Source organism: Hippichthys cyanospilos, chromosome 6, assembly GCF_059441005.1.
Source record: "Hippichthys cyanospilos isolate Australia breed blue-spotted pipefish chromosome 6, RoL_Hcya_1.0, whole genome shotgun sequence".
Taxonomy (NCBI): domain Eukaryota; kingdom Metazoa; phylum Chordata; class Actinopteri; order Syngnathiformes; family Syngnathidae; genus Hippichthys; species Hippichthys cyanospilos.
In genome coordinates, this window is record NC_142374.1 from 13,595,799 (window position 1) to 13,613,399 (window position 17,601).

Sequence of the window (17,601 nt, forward strand, 5' to 3'; positions counted from 1 at the left end):
TGTTTTTCCTTTGTCAATATTCTGGCATTCTCCTGTACTACGAATCAGTGGGTCGGCTCATGCATAAATGAACTATGTATTTGATATCTGAATGAAGCTAGCGGCTGCTCCATTTAATTAGATCCAACAACACATACTGTATGCATACGGCTTTAATGTGAACCGAAAATGCACTCTAAGCTTTATTTTAACAATCTCACTTGAGTATTAAGGTGTGAGTGGATCACAGCAAGTTGCCCATGTCACATCTACTCGTGGTAAACTGTCTGGACCCGGAACTAAGCTGCTGCCTAATTATTTGCAACACTTGCTTGCAAAGTACACAGCCAGTTGACTCACATTTAGCGTTGCGACACTTGTCTTCAGTGGTATTTATCACGTTAACAACTGGTGTGACCGTGACAACCGTGACCTAAGCTTTCAAATTGTGGAACAAGGACAACTTGGAACAGTAGCATTCGCGCTGGGTGTTAGTATTGACACGACAGGTATCCTGGCTGGTACAGTAAGAACTCTGTTTCCCATACTTCATCGGAAAAATGACCTCTTATTAAATCAAACATTTTTGGCCTGAGATGTCAGAGCATCTTAATAAACCTCATTTCAGTCAACATGAAGAGATTAACTTGGTTTCGTTTTGGTAGGTTTCAACTTGCACTTTTCCTCTCATTCCTGAAGATAGAAGCGACTCTCTGCCCGTCCTGACCATCATTTTTTAAGCAAAGAATTTGCCTTCTTTTTGACTGGTGAAGTCCAAGAAGTCAAGATATAGACTAGGGTTGAAATGAATCTTTGAGTAATTAAGTATCTTGAGGCATTTTTTTTTTCTCCCTGCTGCCTGCTAAGTGTACACGTCAGAAATGATCAAGCCAATTGCGGCAATAATTGTTAATTTTCTGCATGACGGTAAAACATGCCGGAAATGCTTTGAGAAGGCCTATTTCAAAATAAACCTTAGTTCAACAAATAATATATGAACACTTAGAGTAAGTACACTTTTAATCTCTACTGCAAATCTTGTTCGCCACCACAGATATAGACAACAAAACGTTTTTCTGAAATACTGTTCAATTGCCAATCCTGTGCACAAAGAAACAATTACTGTCATTGCTATACAGCACCTGTTAACAGTATTTACCAGCGGCTTGAGCTCTGCTATTAGTATCGTGAAGAGTTGTTGCCAAATCGCTTTTATATAATGCCATGACACGTGTCTGTTTAATGATGAGCCATGGTTTAGTTTTAAGCAAAAGTGCCTTTATTTGCGTCTCTTCAAGACCGAGTTTAGACGACTTCAGACTCCACGTTATGGCTGAGTGTGGAGATTTTATTACAGGACATTAAGTAGGCGCTGCTGCAAAGTGACGGTCTTTTGGGGGTGGGAGCACTTTAACTTTAACCTCCAAATTATAATTTATGGTAATTTTTGGGGTAAAATGTTTGGTTAAATGGGAGTAAGATGCTTGACTCCTCCTAGACTTGATCAAATGTTAAGCAAAAAAACAAAAAACAAACAATAAATAGTAAATTTGTTTTGTCCAAAAAAAAAAAAAAAATGAAAAGGATGGTGGACTCGTGAAGCCTACTTCTTTGCCTTAGTTGCCTTCACTGACCATGATGATCATTGCGACTCATATTGCTGCCCACCGACAGCTCAGCTAGGATAAGCACCATCAAGCCCGTCACCCTTTTGAGGGCAGGCGGTTAAGGGGGAAAAAAAAAAAAAAAAAAAAAGAGTACACACATTTATATTTTATAATCTTTAATTTTTTATTTGTAATCATGCACAATTTGAAATTAAGCATTGCCTTTTAAGTGTCAAACATGCATGATTCATCCTTCATCCTACACAGCTATCCATGATCGCTGATGGGGTGAAAGTCAACCCTCAGCATTTTTGTTGTAAAGTATATGTTCAAGTGGTGTTTTTCAAGGTGTCTGATTCTCTGTGCTAGACCATTAATCCAAGTTAATTGAATCAATGCAGTTTCCACCACCTTGTCTCAGGGGTGCATCAACATGGCTCAGATGTTAACCCTTTGGTGAAGTCGGCCAGAGAGGGAGTGTGACTGTGCGCCTTTTAATTTAAGTCAAGTGTGTTTGTTCGTGTTCATTAAAGTGATACGATTTCTCAGTGAACTGTTCAGCGATTTCTCAGTGAACTGTTCAGTTCAACTGCGGTGTATAAGTGCCAGAAGGGGTCTGGCTGCATTATCATTCTTCTGCAAGATTATTGTGCAGATGATGGTAATGATCACAAATGGAAGGCACATTGTGCTGTAAGAATTTGTCTGTAGCCAGATGTGGCCCCGTGACATTATGCCCGTTACAGCAAAGCTCACGCTTGGCAAGGTGCGATCAAAAGAGGAGAACATCAGGACGGCTGTTGAAAGTGCCACTCGTTGCAATCTGATTTGTGATGCTGGTCCAACTGTCATTTGATATTAATAAATCCTTCCGCTTTCCTTTGTTGTGAAGCCGGCATGAATCCCATAATAACTGGAATACTGTACTAGTCATGTGACATCCAATGGAGCTGACCGGGTGGGGCCCCATGACTAGTGGCATTGTGAAAAATGTGTTTTCTTTACTCCTTCGAGAAGTAGATTCTCTTTTGACAGGTCTCAAAAATCACCTAAAGCAAGGGTCCCCAACCTTTTTATCACCACGGACCGGTCAACGCCTTAGATTTATCTATTGCGGACCGGGGGGTGGGTGCTGGCTGCTCTAAAAACCACATCATCCTTCTCACTATGTATGTAATTTCAACAGCGGCCAGAGGCGGCACCAAAAGAAAAACAAAGATCAAGCACAAACGTATGAACTGTTAAGCTAAATCATCTCCAAAACATTATTTCGGGTGCAGCCCACACGGCGCACCTAAAGTGAGTGTAAAAAACTTTAAAAAAAAAATGTTGCTACGGTAGGTTTTATTTATTTATTTCAAAATTATCCAGTATAAATGTACTGCTGCCCAACATGTATTTTGTGGAAATCTAAACATAATGGGTTCATAACTATGGTACTAACTGCCCATCCATCATCCATCCATTTTCTTTGCCGCTTATGCTGACTAGGGTCACAGGTGATCGTCTTTGCTCCTCTACCTTGGGTCTAGCCAACAGCGTTTGTGTGTTTCATGAGGGACATGGCGCGTCCAGGTCTGTATAACAAGCAGGAGATGGGACGGGAGTTGAAGACACCTCCTGCCTTCATTGGTCGATGGTTGCGCTGGGAGCCAATCGCGTGTCTTATAGAAGTGCCAATCTCCCTCTTGAAATCAAGTTTACAGTGTCCTGTAAGACACTCTAACTTGATTTCAAGACGGGCACTTGTTTCACTCACCTGGACGTGCCGGTCTCAATCGTAAAACACCCAGGCTGTTGCTCTGGCTGGAGCCAAGACAACCGAGCAAAGACCTTCACCGGACCGTTGGAAATCTCTCATTTAGATTTCTTTTATGATAAAATGGTATTTCAAGTAAAAACCTTCATTGTTATCATGTTTGACTTCAATTAGACTTCCTGGCACCGCTAATATGACCTTAGCTGCCGAGAGACTTTAAAGCATAGAAAGGGGTTACTGTTCAGTTACTGTGTAAAACGTTTAATAACTTAAGTTATGAGTAAATATTTGTACAGTACTGCAGTAATATTTGTCTTAAATAATATATGTAGTACTGTATTCACATAAAAAAAACATTTCACTTTTCGGTCCCATTAACCGCGAAAAACTAGGGATCCCTGTACTGTAGTTTCAATATACATTCGGTTATGAGCACAGGCCTCTGATTAAATCACTTTTATTGTATTTCGTTAATGGAGTGCACTTACAGTATATTGCACATTCACACAGAATGCCTTTTCCATGCATACCCGTTGAAAAACACACTCGGTTAATACATGTACACTGATGGCAGTTTGTGGTCCAATACCAGTTTTTAAACTTCCACTACACGCATTGGGTTGGCAAACGTAGGAGACCTGCTCTTAATTGTGGTGTATGCCACATATTCTCCAAATGTACATCAGCTTTGATATTTATTTTGCTTTGTTATTTAGCGTTTTACAACAAGGTGGTTTTTTTTTTTCAATCGCCTTATAGTTCTTAACTTTTCCCGCAAATCTAATATGCTGTGCTTTGCTGTAAACAGGCAGTCACTTTATCTTCCCTTTGGACTTCAGCCCGAAAGGAAATGCAGTCAGCGTGTCCACTAGCCATTACATAGCCGTAGGTAAAAATCACAACAAAAGGAGTGACCTGGAACGTCCTCTTCAGGACTCCTGTTTCTGTCCTTTCCCAGTTATGTACTCCCAATAGTTAATTAGCGTATAAGTCATGCAGCCAAGGCGGTGTCATGGCAGTGCGTTGGAGTCATTACACTCCATCATTTCAACAGTCTTATCTTCTTTCTTGACTTTTCTTGACAATGTTTTGCCTTCTACGCATTTCGACCCTTCCTTCTTTGCCTTTTGAGCCTCCTGTGGCCTTGCAGATACTGCAGCAGGAATGTCCTCATCCACGTATCACCCTTGATTGCGTAAGCCCACAACAATGTGTCCTAATTAGCAAGTGCGTGCCATGAATTGCAAATACACTGTGACATAATTACATGTCATTGTGCATTTGTTTTCATTCCAGGTACAATCCTTTGCACTTAGCGCCCGGGAGCAGGACTGTGATGCGTATGTCCCACTTAAATAGCCCCATTAAACCTACTGTACAGCTCGGAGAAAGATAACCCGGAGCATGCTCATTTCGTTTATTTGCATGCATCTGATGTTATGCACACCACAAGGCCAGTTTGCTGCTTTTCAACGAAACCGTAGACAGTGTGCAGATCGTAACGCTGTGCTGAGAATAGCTCCCTATCAACTACTAGTAACCTTTAAGGAAAGTGTGCCATTTTGTAAAGCCTTTCAAATGTCTGGTTTCCTCAGGCTATCCTCTATGGATCTTTTCATCATGATTTCACATTTACTTTTTGGTAGCAGAAGACGGAGACTTTCACCTGTAAACGGACACTTTTACTGTATATCGTTTAACCTAGCCTTGAATGATGATTTCCTGTTCCTATCAATTGAAAAGATGTTGTGTAAGGTAAATTGCTTTATGAATTAAAAATGCTGGCCATAATTTACGTTTTGTTTCGCACCGATCAACACGGATGAAAGTGACTTTACTGGACTATTGCCAAGAAAATACTGTCACCGACTCGTTGCCACACACCAAACAACTGCTCATCTACATGCATGCAATGGAAATGACACAACCGTGCACAATTTATATTTTATTATTTTCTATCAAACTGCAAAAACATGGGTGATTGAGCTGATTGCTACAAAGAAATAAAGACATTGAAAGAGTGTGCATGTACATATGAACTTAAATAATATACCTTTACGTGGATAAATAAATATACATGGTCATTGAAAAGTAATGAGCTACAGTAATTTCACATACTCCTATTCATGTGTTGTAATATTTTTCTCTATTTTTTGAGGATATTCTATTAAGTAATGCTGTTAAAATGTAAATGTAAAGCTATTTTAATTTTATCAGACTATTTTTATCGTGTTTTTTTTTTTTGTTTTCAAATCCTACAGAAGTGGCATGACGCCCGATCCTTCAGGATAATACCCTGCTAGCGGCCCGTTATGAAGTTTTGAGATCCGTTGTACAGATGCAAAAATGTTGGCAAAGCATCAAAGCAAGGCTTCCATAAGATGCCGCTGTGACGTTGAAAAAATATTTTACAAAACTCATCGCTACAGGATATGTGACCGATTCAGTCGTTTAGCCCGTTTGGCAGGCCTTCAGATTTCAAATAAAACAACATAAATTTAGTGCCCATACATCATAGAACACAAAAAATGAGAAAAATATTACAATGTGAATAAATTATAGACTTTTCAAAACTGTTACTTTTTAATCACCATGTAGTTAAGTGTGCTTGTGAAAACCATCAAAATTTGAATGCATAGAACCATTAGAAGCTGTTTCCATGACAGTATGATGTTGATCTTAGATTAGCTAGCAGGCTAGTTAAGAGACAATAACAAAATCCTTATAATTTATGACTATTTGCATAGGGGAACTGAGACAGTGATAACTGGACTCTATATAGTGATTTCAACCATTAAATAGCAATAACTGAACATTGCTCAGTCAGTATGATGTGGTCATTAACATTCTAGCTAATCTGATGGTAAAGCAATCATCCATTCAGGATCAAATAGGGTTTTGTGTAGCAGAGCAGCTCTTTTAAAGTGATATATTGATGTTTTGCTAAATTACTTAAAGGCAGCCCACGCAAACGTTTGACACAGATTTGTGAGAAAATGCCTTCCACAAATCCAGTGGCGGAGATTTCGTTACCAGCCTGTTCCTTTCCAAGTGGGAACTTTGCCTCTAGACAGAACTGCAAGCTTCGCTATACAAACAACCACAACTTGCACTTAGCCTCTTTTACCACGATTCAATTAGATTTTTTGGAGGGAAACTGAAAACCTTTTGGGGAATATCTGCCAGGGAATTTCATTGTTTTCAGCTCATGTCACCTAGTGACACCTGGTGCTGTTAATGTATCCCAGTATACATAATAGTAATAATACTGTTGACCAGAAAAGCAATGTACAGTATGCCATTATACATTGCTTTGCATTGGGATACATTAACAGCACCAGGTGTCGCGTTGCAAAATTATTTCACACAGTTGTAGAAAATTTGCTTTGGTAAACATCTAAAAATAATACAGTTATTTTACTTCATGTATTTCTTCAGCATTTATTACATATATTCCACTAGATGGTAAAATTGATCTGTTGAAATTTTGGGACAGCAATTAAGTATTTAACGGCCCACCTGACTTGTGTTCCAAAACAATAATTCTGTTTTATTATTCATGCAATTGTAATTAGCCAGTTCTGCAATCTTCGTTGTGACAAGTGGCAATTAGACCTTCTTGTGGAGGGCATGCAGTTTTGTCAAAAGCTGCCACTCACTATATGTCACCTGCCATAGATATGTGAACAAAGATACATTATTTCCAGTAAATGATGTTTTTGGAGCATCGGATAATTTCTTACAACACACCTAATGATCTCGCATCCAACAGTAAATAGGTGTGAATCCCTTCTCTCAAGCATTCTGCCTTTCTTTGATCAACACTTTACCAACTGCTGTCCTTTCCATTGATCTTTTTCCACAGACCCAAGTTGAGAAGACAAGCAGGCCTTTGATATGAAAACTTAAAACCTTTGAAAAAAGGAAGTATAGAATAGGAGGGAGGTGGATTGAAGAAGAGGGCAATGTTACAGCCGGGTGAATCTCCACAGGCGTGTGAACTAGTTTGACACGTTGGGGCACAGATTAATACGCGGGGCACAGTGCACGGCAGGCTGAGCATGTAAACAACGCTGTGACAGGAGGAGGAAAGCAAGCGAGTGAGTCAGCAGTGCTCATCAAACATCGCCACGTTGGACAAAGCCGTCCAAGTGGAGAAGATACTTTCCGGTGTAATTGAACACCTTATCTACTTCACGAAATTAAAAACGGGTCTGCTCTTGCATCTTCTTCTGTGATGTGAGCATGGCGAAGTTACAGTAGTGTGATTTGCAAATTGACTCTCTTGGTATATTTTGAGCTATGACTCACCATAAAACCTGAAACTCTGACTTAATGCCCGAAGAACTATTGAAAAATTCAGTCCTCAAAAGCCATTTTCACTGAAACGTGAACCTTGGAAGGTTGGTCTATCATGATCAGATGCACAAAAACGTCTCAAGGACCAATGCTAACAAGTGCACAGGAAGTCAACCTGTCTTGAAAATGGTATTTTAGGCTCATTCGACCATTTCTCGGGCTCCTTCAAAGACAAACTCCTTCGAAAGATTTAGTTTGATTGCCCCAATTTTAACAACATACACTAGACTTATGAATGAAGCTAACCTACGACCACCTTTAGTCTTTGCAGTGGCCTGTAGGTGGCACATGCTAGTAAAGGTTTGATGACTTTCCATAAAACTGAGAAATCAAATTTAATGCCTCCTGTAAGTCTTTCAAAATTCAGCCCTGGTAGACTGTTCTACTTAGTAACATGAACGTTTTGAAGCATGTTTAACATGGGTGGATCAATGAAAAAGTTTTATGGACCCATGCTGGAAAACAAATAGGAAGTGGGGCATTTTAGCTTGAAAATGCCTTTATACAATTCTCACAGCTCCATCAAGACAAACTCATCCAAGACATTTTGTGTGACTTCATAAATTTGAACTGTATACTGCAGTTGATAGATTGATGACGCTATGTTATCAACATGCTCCCGCATGTGGGAGGAGCAGGGCAAAAGTTTGATGACTTGCCATAAAACCTGAAAACCTGATTTAGTGCCCCGAGGAGTCCTTAAAAATTCAGCCCTCAAAGCCACTTCCACTTAGAAACTTGAAAGTAGGTCGGTCTATCTTATCACGCGTAGACCCACTGCCACTAGGGAGGAAAAAGTCGACCGGTTCGGGTTTGTCAACTTCAAAAATATCTACCTAGAAGCTCCGCCGGAAACATGTTTTCTACACAGACCTTTTCTCACAGGCGCATGCATAGTTGCAATGGTGGCCACACAGCTAGAACCCCCGCTCCTGTGAGGATATTTCAAGTTTTGGATAAGTTTCCGAAACAAAAATAGTGACAAAAACAACGTAATATGAATGCCACTTGACCTGGGATTAAATGGAAAACACCTGTACGCGAAGACCATCTTGACAGATAACTCCATTTGTTAATAATGCTTGTATGCTTAAAAACACAATTTGGTGGTTAGCTGGCTTTCATTGACGAAAATATTAGCTCATGGAACTTCTGAAACTAAAGGAAGAAAAACACTGGGACGATTTTATCCAAGAATATAACCTGTCCCTGCAAACAGTCTATGGTGGCTCAGTTTTAAGTGTTCCACAGATCCCTATCCGATCTTCGTGCAACTTCAGTCTGAACGGCCACGTTGCATTTGTCCGACTTGCAAACATGACCAACAAGCAACAACTCTCACAATTTCACTCACAAAAAGGCGGAAGCAGGTTGAAAAATGTACACTATTGGACAAGACAGAGACCACTTAATGTTGGAAGAGCAAGTCTCTCTCTCTCTCTCTCTCTCTCTCTCTCCCTCCCTCTATCTTTCCCTCCCTCCCTCTGATCTTCCCTCTTTCTCTCTCTCTTTGCTTGTTTGAGCCATTTAGTGTTCGTTCACAGGTCACAGACCTCATAAACAAATCGGATTTCACAAAAATTTGGAATTGAGCACTAAGCCATACAGTGTGAATGTAGCCTAAATGACTTCAAAGACAATGCCACATGTGTAATGTACATATAACATTATGTAGGTCTGGGCTAAATGGAAGAATTTTGTTACTATCAAATAATTCATATGTGTAGAAGATAATGAACTGAGTATTTAAATCCACTCAGTTCAACTCACATTCAATTATAGTATTTTTTTAAAATATAAATATATAAAATATAATGTATTTTTTAATTGGCAGAGCGGGGAGGCTCAATTATTCAAGAGATTTATTGTCATATGTATAGTTGTACCATACAATGCAATTCTTTTTCTGTTCACTTCCCCGAGAAGCAGACTACATTCCATAATTGAGCAATAAATAAACAGCAATAAATAGCAATAAACAACAAACAGAGACCATGGTGCAAATGTAGTGTAATGTAATGTAGTGCAGAATATCATGTATTGCAAAAGTAGATAAATAATAATAATTATTAGAATTATGAGAATTATGACGTTTAAATTTCTATAGGGACAGCCCTACGATTCCACAAATGTCTAAAGAACCCTTGGTGTAAAACAAACAATTTCTGCCATTTTGGTTTGAGTCTTCATGCCATTTCCAGGCCTCCTTTGTTAAGTGAATCATATTGCACCTCCGGTTGTCAAGTGTATTTCCTTTAAAGTTCATCATGTAGTATCTGTGGAAAAACCAAAGTGTGACTGACCTTTGTTTTCCGCAGAAATGCATGAAATTCAACGTGGACGCTCCCATCTGGCGCTCCAAGCAGCGGATCCTGTGCACACTCAACCAGAGCCTGAAGGACGTGCTCAACTACGGCCTGTTCCAGCCGGCATACAACGGCAAGGCTGGCAAGTTTCTGGATGAGGAAAGACAGCTGAGGGAATACCCCTTCCCATCCATTGCCCCCGTACCTTATTTGGAGGTAAGCCACAGATCATGTTTATGGATGACAATTTGCGAGCCGACTGAGTGGCTGTAAATGAACAACACGAAAGTGACATCTTGGAAAAGCACAGTATAGCAGATTGTTAGCAGAGATGGAGAACAAAAATATGGGCCAATCAACACAAGGATCTATTGACTTATTGAAAAAGAAAAAAAATAGAAAGTGAATGAACAAAGAAAAAAAAACATCCTTTTTTTGTCACTATTGTTAGTGTGAGAAGTTTCTAGAGTATGCCCCCAGGGGAGTTCCCTGCAGCCTTGTCAGGGAATAATACTCACAGTGGAATTCCTACTGCTTGGTTCTTGTAATGTTTGCAGGTGTATCAAAATGAAATTCCAAGACATAAAACTTGTCTTTTGCAGGAATATGAAAATAGTTTCAAGACTGTAGCTGTTAGCTATCATTTCACTGCTTTATTTGGTCTCACGCTTTAAAAACTAGCTCTCCAGGAACGTTCATGTCTAAATAGCTGTATTAGTGACATTGCGAGTGGTTTTGTCTGCTGTTGTGAAGCTTAACTTGTGCAGTATTGTGCAAACTGTCAGTGCTTCGACTGTCTACTGTCAATTGTCAATCATTATTTCCACCGCTGTTGCTGAAAGAAGGTGAACTCTTTTAAAGATGTAGAAATGTGTCTACCCATGTGTGTGTATGTGGTTGGGGGTGTTTGTGTATGCGTGTATGTGTGTGCATGTGTATGTGTGAGGTAGATGTCACAATTTAGGAAGAAATACTTATACAACGCCTTAAGTAAAAATAAAATGTGCTGACTGAAATAAACTTTTTAACGTTGTGAAGTGATTTCAGAAAATGTCTACAAAGTCAGTCAGAAATGGACTCAAAGTAATATTCCAACCATATCTGAGAGGATCCTGGTGTTTGAAGGGTTTGAGGAAGAGGAGTTTTTTGGTATTTTTGCGGTGTTCCGTGCAAACACTCTAAAACGGATGCATATTACGTATATCGGATTAGAGGTATACATAATAACTTTAAGCCTTGTAAATGACATATTTTGCATTCAAACTAACTCTTATATTGCCATGCGTTATCGGAAAAAGAAACCTCTAGAGGGCCAGTATATTTAGCATTTTCACTCATCTTTCAAGGACGACAGAATATTGTATGCTATGTATATGTAAAATGAAAGATTGATCTCCATTCCTTACTTTGAATTGCATGTAAGTAATATCTGTGTGGAAACACTGTCATCCAATGCTCACAGTTATCACTACAGTGCTCACTTGCCTTATCTTAGGTAAGCACTAGTCAACGGTGTCAGCCACCCTCCATAAAAAATGTATTTGACGATAATTGTATTATTATTATTATTTATTATTTTATTATTATTACAATTTTAAAAGATGAGAATTCTCATCCACGGCACTGAGAGAATGTTATGTGGAAAAGATTTGTCTGCTTTGAGTTAAGCGCTTATAAGTCAACCCCCTTAATATAGGGGTGGAAATTGAGGGGGGAAAAGCTTGATTTGTACTCGGAGAAATACGGTATTTCGACTTACCATTTGGACTCGTTTGTGTGGTATTTTGTCATATCCTTTGATTTTTCCATTAAAGGCATATCACCTCAAAGAGAAAGCAGTAAAAGGAGGCACTTAGGAGCTGAAATTTCACTCAGACGGTGAAAACATTTCGACAGTACATGGCTCCATCCATCAGTTATAACACTACGGGGAGTGAAAACTACCCAAAAAGGGTCAAAATATTGCACAAGGGTTAGGTGCGAATGTGAAACGCCTTATAAAACACCAATCAATCAATCCAATCAATCAAACAATCAACGGATTAGGAACTCAGTTTGTCACAGGTCCTTGCTGTATGAGTAGACACTGAGACAAGAGACAGTGGTATCTCGGACTTAATCCCGGCACTCATTCATCACGACGGAAAATTTAGCGAGTGTAACAGTGTCACGACGCATATAAAAATGTCACACGCTTTTCTGAACGGTTGGCTTGCTCCCTGGACTTTTTTACGACCAGGGCTGAAATCAAGATGAATGTCACACCCTCATCTTTTGGGATATGGCATTGACGTATAAATATTCCCCATCATTTTTGCTGATAGTGGTCTGTGTTTGCATTGTAAATTAGGGACTCATTGAGGCCCAAGCTTTCCTCTCCTAACAATCAGTGATTCACCCATTCAATCCAAGACGTATTTTTAAGTTTTTAAAGAGTCCAGGCATTCGATTCCAGGGACATAATGTTTTTCAAGCGTTTGCTTAAAGAAGGTCTAAAGATGGCAGTTAAATTATCAATAAACTACTATGGTAATCATTTACTTTAGGTACTTCAGTAATCAATTACCTTGGATACTAAAAGTACTTAAGTGAAGATTTTAGGCACTAAATTAATCATTTACTTTAGATAATTAGGTACTGGACAAATGGATTACTTTCATTAAGAAGTACTAAAGTAATCATTACTTTGATTACTAAAGTACTTATAGTTGATAAATGTATTAAGTATTTGATTTCTTTAATCCGTAATTACCTAAAGTAACAGATTATATTTGGTATTGAATATATTTGGGATTGAATAATTTAACTATGTTGCAGATTTTTTTCTTTCCCCTTTTGACTTTACTGTTTTATCCTATAATTATTGGCACCCCTGTTTAAAATATTTCCTTTAGCTTGTCATTCATCTAGTGTCATCACAGGTTTTTAAATGGGGTTGAGGTCTGGGGATTGAGTTGGCCATGGGAATTGTCTGTCTGGTGAACATACAAAATGACACTGCGTGATTGACAGTTGATTGGATAGAACACTAATGTAGGACAATTGGTGACATGACATTCTAAAGAAATGCATTCTTTATCTGCACCCTCCCCATGATTCGAGCAGTTTTCCTTTTACTGTTTGTGCAAAAAGAATCCATTCAAGACCCTACAGCCACCATTGTGTGTTTTACGAGTGTTGCAGTGTTGTCGTGCTGCGTGTGTCATTGATTGACCCGCACTTAACTTCCCCGAGGCAGCGGGCCGACTGACAGGATGAGATGAGTTCAACACCATTTGTTCCATGAAGCATTTTGCTGGTGTTGACTGGTATAAAAGGATTTACACTGAAAATGCTAGTGTGCAATTTCATGCCGAAAGTGTCTCACAAAAGTAAGTAGTATGTAAATATTTTACCCAATCTTTTCATGGGTCAACACTCAGCAAATAACACTCAGTGTGGAGCTTGTATAATATTGTGAATTTACAGTAACCTTGAAAATTTCAAAACAGCTGGCAACAAAAGTGAGTACCGTACTTCCCCCAGTGAAAAAAATTCTAGTTATTCCCAGTGTTGATCGTTTTTATGGGCACTATTATTTTGAAATGTTGAACTTTATAATGCGGTAAGGTACTATGTCTTTCATTTAAAGAAAAAGTATTCCTTATACATATGAACATTAACCATTAACAGATTATACGTTGAAAATACAATGTTAATAGTGATTGAATGAAAGTGTACTACGTTTAAAATTCGAATGGAAATTGTAACCAAGATTAAGTAAATGTTCCTAAAGATTTAATGTAAAATGTGTTTTATGTGCACTTGCCAAATTTCAAAGTCTTAAATTTGATGTCCCTTGATTTTCTTGCCGGGCAGCATGTTGGAAGAGTGGTTAGCACGTCCGCCTCACACTTGTAAGACCTGAGTACAATTCGAGCTCGCTTTGGCCTTCGTGCGTGGATTCTGCATATTCTCCCTGTTCCTGTGTGGGTTCTCTCTCCAGGCACTCTCCAAAAACAGAATGGCAGGTGTATTGGACACTCTAAAAAATTGTCCTTAGGTGTGATTGGGTGAGTGGATGGATGGTTCTTTGTCATTGTCCTCCATTGGATGGCAACCAGTTCAGGGTTTCCTTCATCTACTGCCCGAAGTAAGCTGGGATAGGCACCAGCGAACCTGCGACCCTTGTCAGGATAAGCGGCTATAAAAAAATGAATGGAGATCTATACTGTATTAATTTAATTTGATTCAATGATTCGGTGTAACACTCACATTTTAAATACCTTAACTGTAATTTCATTTATAGAAGGTGTCTTTAAGGTGTTTATTTGTGTTGTTTGGTCAGTAGTTGTGTATGTCACACATTTGAATATTTTGGTATTGTCATCCGCGCATTAACACAGTATTTTTCAATCTATGGGTTGACGGTCAAATTAGCAGATATTTGAAGTACCATTTTTATTTTAATCCATATTTAAAAGAGGCCTAAGTTTAACCAAAGCTATCCATTTCCATGTCTGCTTGCATACACATTTCACAAAAGTGCTACTTGACAGCAAACAAAATCCGATTTGTCTCAATTGGACCATTCAGTGTAAATCCAGCCGAAATGTGTCATTGCTGATGCTCTCTGCAAACAAACCTCAAATCATCCAAATACAAACATGCAAAATTTGACAGGTCCCAAGATCATTGTTTTTTTTTTTTAAGTCCTATGGAGTCACCTCTGTTTTGTGTTTCAGTTCCGCTACAAAAGACGTGTATACACACAGTCCTACCTGGATGAGAAACAGCTGTCTAAGCTCCACACGAAGGTAAGAGCTCACTGCTGTGACTGCATCAGTCATTGCTTTACCAATGTTGGAGCCATTGTGTTGTGTCGGAGAAATGCTGCAAGTAGCAGTGACAGAACAGTGTCAGCTCTAAAGATGCCAAGGAACTGCAAACCTTGTAAATGGCATCTGAACTTTATTTGCATGTGATTGGTATGTTGTGTACACAGACACTTCCATAAAATGAGATGTGCACATTTGTGCAACCACATTATCTCAGCTGTCCTTTTATTGTCTATCAATTGTCCTCAAACAAATTTGGAAAAATTGAGTTGTTCATGTTATTAGCCACATTAATGGTGGAAAAAAAAGTAAAGATATTTCCTTGATCACATTGTCCTATATCACAAAATATTGCCCTTTGAACATGGTTGTGTATATCCATTGTGTATGCAATATGTGCATTTGAATTTCACTTGCTTTAACAAATAGCACAAATCCTATTATGTTTTTATCCTCACATGTAAAAAAAAAATGAAGGTCTTTAGTTAAAACTCAGCGTGCCCCTGAATTTGTTTATTTGTTCATAAGCTTTGTTTTTCATTAGCCTGACATCAGGCAGACGGCCCCGCCTCTCAAAGAATCATTTGAATGTTTATGAAGCAGCAGGCGAGAGCATTTTTGTCAAATTAATATTTGTTTTACTAGCAAGAAGGGAGCAAAAGTCAAGGCAGGCCAGATGGTCAGAAATGTGGCTATGTGAGGACAACTAGTGGCTGGACATTGAACTCCAGACAAGGAGGAGCTTATTAGAATGCTAGCTTCAGGTGTTCAACTAAAATAGGTGCTAATGATGTTTAATTTTGCTGCTCATATCTTTATTCAAGTTATGTTAAGGATTTTTTTTCATTCATTGGATGTTTATAGTTGGGTGTTTATTTTTATCAATTGTAATCCTACTGACGATAAGAAAATGGATGGAAAGGATGTATGTATGTATGTGTCCGTCAAGTACATAATGCCAAAAATAGGCATAGATGTGGGTATCAAACAGTCAGTAACATGTATTTCCAGTCATGCAGTTCATTATTGTACATTTGTGAATATATTTTTTACAAAACATCAAAGTCAACAAATTACTTGTAGTTAAGACACTCAGGAACTCAACTGTGAAAAATAATGCATAATACAAATCTTTTTAACATTTCGACTTATTTAACTTATTTACTGTGTATTTACTGTAGGTAACACAGGTTGTGAAACATTCACGGGGTTCCACCTACATTTCACTCTCTTGAATTATTGATAATATGTACTGTATATACTCTATTTTTTGCCTTCTGCGATTTCTATAATTGCAGCACAAACTTACTTTTCAAAACAGCAGGTGAAGTTGCACCTCTTGACACTTATGGCCAATGGAAAAAATCAGCACTTCAGGCCATTAATGTGGCAGCGAGTCGAATGTTTTGCTCACTATATTATTTAAATATGTTCCTTGAAGGTTGGAGTTATTGATGAGCCTATATTTGCATCCATCACTGGACAATGTGTTTTTGTTGTAACGACAGAATGAATGGGCTGTGCAGAAAACATGCACATTGAAAGTTGACCTTACGTTTTGACAGCTTGGAAGTTACAAGGCATGAGGTGTGACCATGTGAGGGTTCTGGAGAGAGTTGTGGCTTTTTGCGGTGTGACAGCATTGTGTGGACTTGTGAATAAACAGACCAGAAAGATACGGCGCTACAGCGATGCACTGGACCAGTCTTCTCATACTCACTCCCGCTTTTATGTATGTGTGTGTGTGTGTGCGCGCTTGCCTGTACGTCTGCACACATATTTACCGTACAGCCCTCCGTGCACTTTGTAATACTTGAAACATTCCGCTTTGCTCTAAAAGTCTGATTTGATGCTTCCATCAAATGAAAATCTATACTATGACATATTATTGCAATTCTATTCATGGAGATAAATGAGATAAATAGACGTGTACTGATTTGGGTGTTATAATCGTGTAAGCATGGTATACTCATGTTGATAATCAAGCTGAATTGGAGCCTGAATCCCTCCTCTGATTGCTTCCAATTGTGCACTGACAACCTAACGGCACAAAAAAAATCTGTGGTTACATCATTTTCTCAAGCTCAAAGGTCTTAGAGCCACAAGTGATGCAATAATTTCAAGGAGCTGACTAAGCAGTCTGACGGCCAGAAATGAAATTGAACACACCGTTGTGGCTGTTCAATTTTTTCTGCACCACAGCATTCAATTTTTTTTTTTTCCTAAAATGGCCTTGTTGTTATCTGAAGATAATATCTAGATTTCGATCTTGAGGCATCATTATGCTGGAAGGCTCCCGTGGTATAAAGTCATGGTGTCCAAGAACGTTATTAGATTTGATATTGAGCTATGTTCGGCACTTTAAACTGGTTAATAATGCGTAAAAAGAACTGCTATTGGAACAGATCTATAGTATCCATTTGCCAACAAAAATATTCAACTCGGACACAGTTACAGCCCGCAGCAATGATATGTAACATGTATAACGATGACAAAATGTCCATAAGATCAAGCTCACACAAGTGAAGTTGTAAATAAAGAGTTAGTGGCATTAAAGAAAATAGCTGACCAGCTTTCAAAAAAGTAAAAAAACATAAAGAACGTCGTCGAGCGAGATCTGTCACAACGATCTTTAGGTGTGCGTCATAAATTTTTCGTTTTTTATTATTGAGCAATGATATACCACGTCGTAATCAATTGTCGGATGCCCGTTGGCCCCGTGTGAGATTCCATCCAGTGCGGCTGAGAAAGCAACCAGCGTGTGGGCATTCACC

The 17,601-nt window shown here is 38.8% G+C and overlaps 1 protein-coding gene across 1 annotated transcript in view; it reads left to right on the top strand.

Annotated features, from left to right (window-relative positions):
• shank3a (SH3 and multiple ankyrin repeat domains 3a) overlaps positions 1–17,601 on the top strand; it is a 209,434-nt gene that overhangs the window by 77,546 nt on the left and 114,287 nt on the right. The window contains exons 6-7 of the mRNA XM_088417218.1: positions 10,023–10,226; positions 14,735–14,806. Of these exons, the coding sequence (XP_088273344.1) occupies positions 10,023–10,226; positions 14,735–14,806 (276 nt within the window). The remainder of the gene's footprint in view (positions 1–10,022; positions 10,227–14,734; positions 14,807–17,601) is intronic.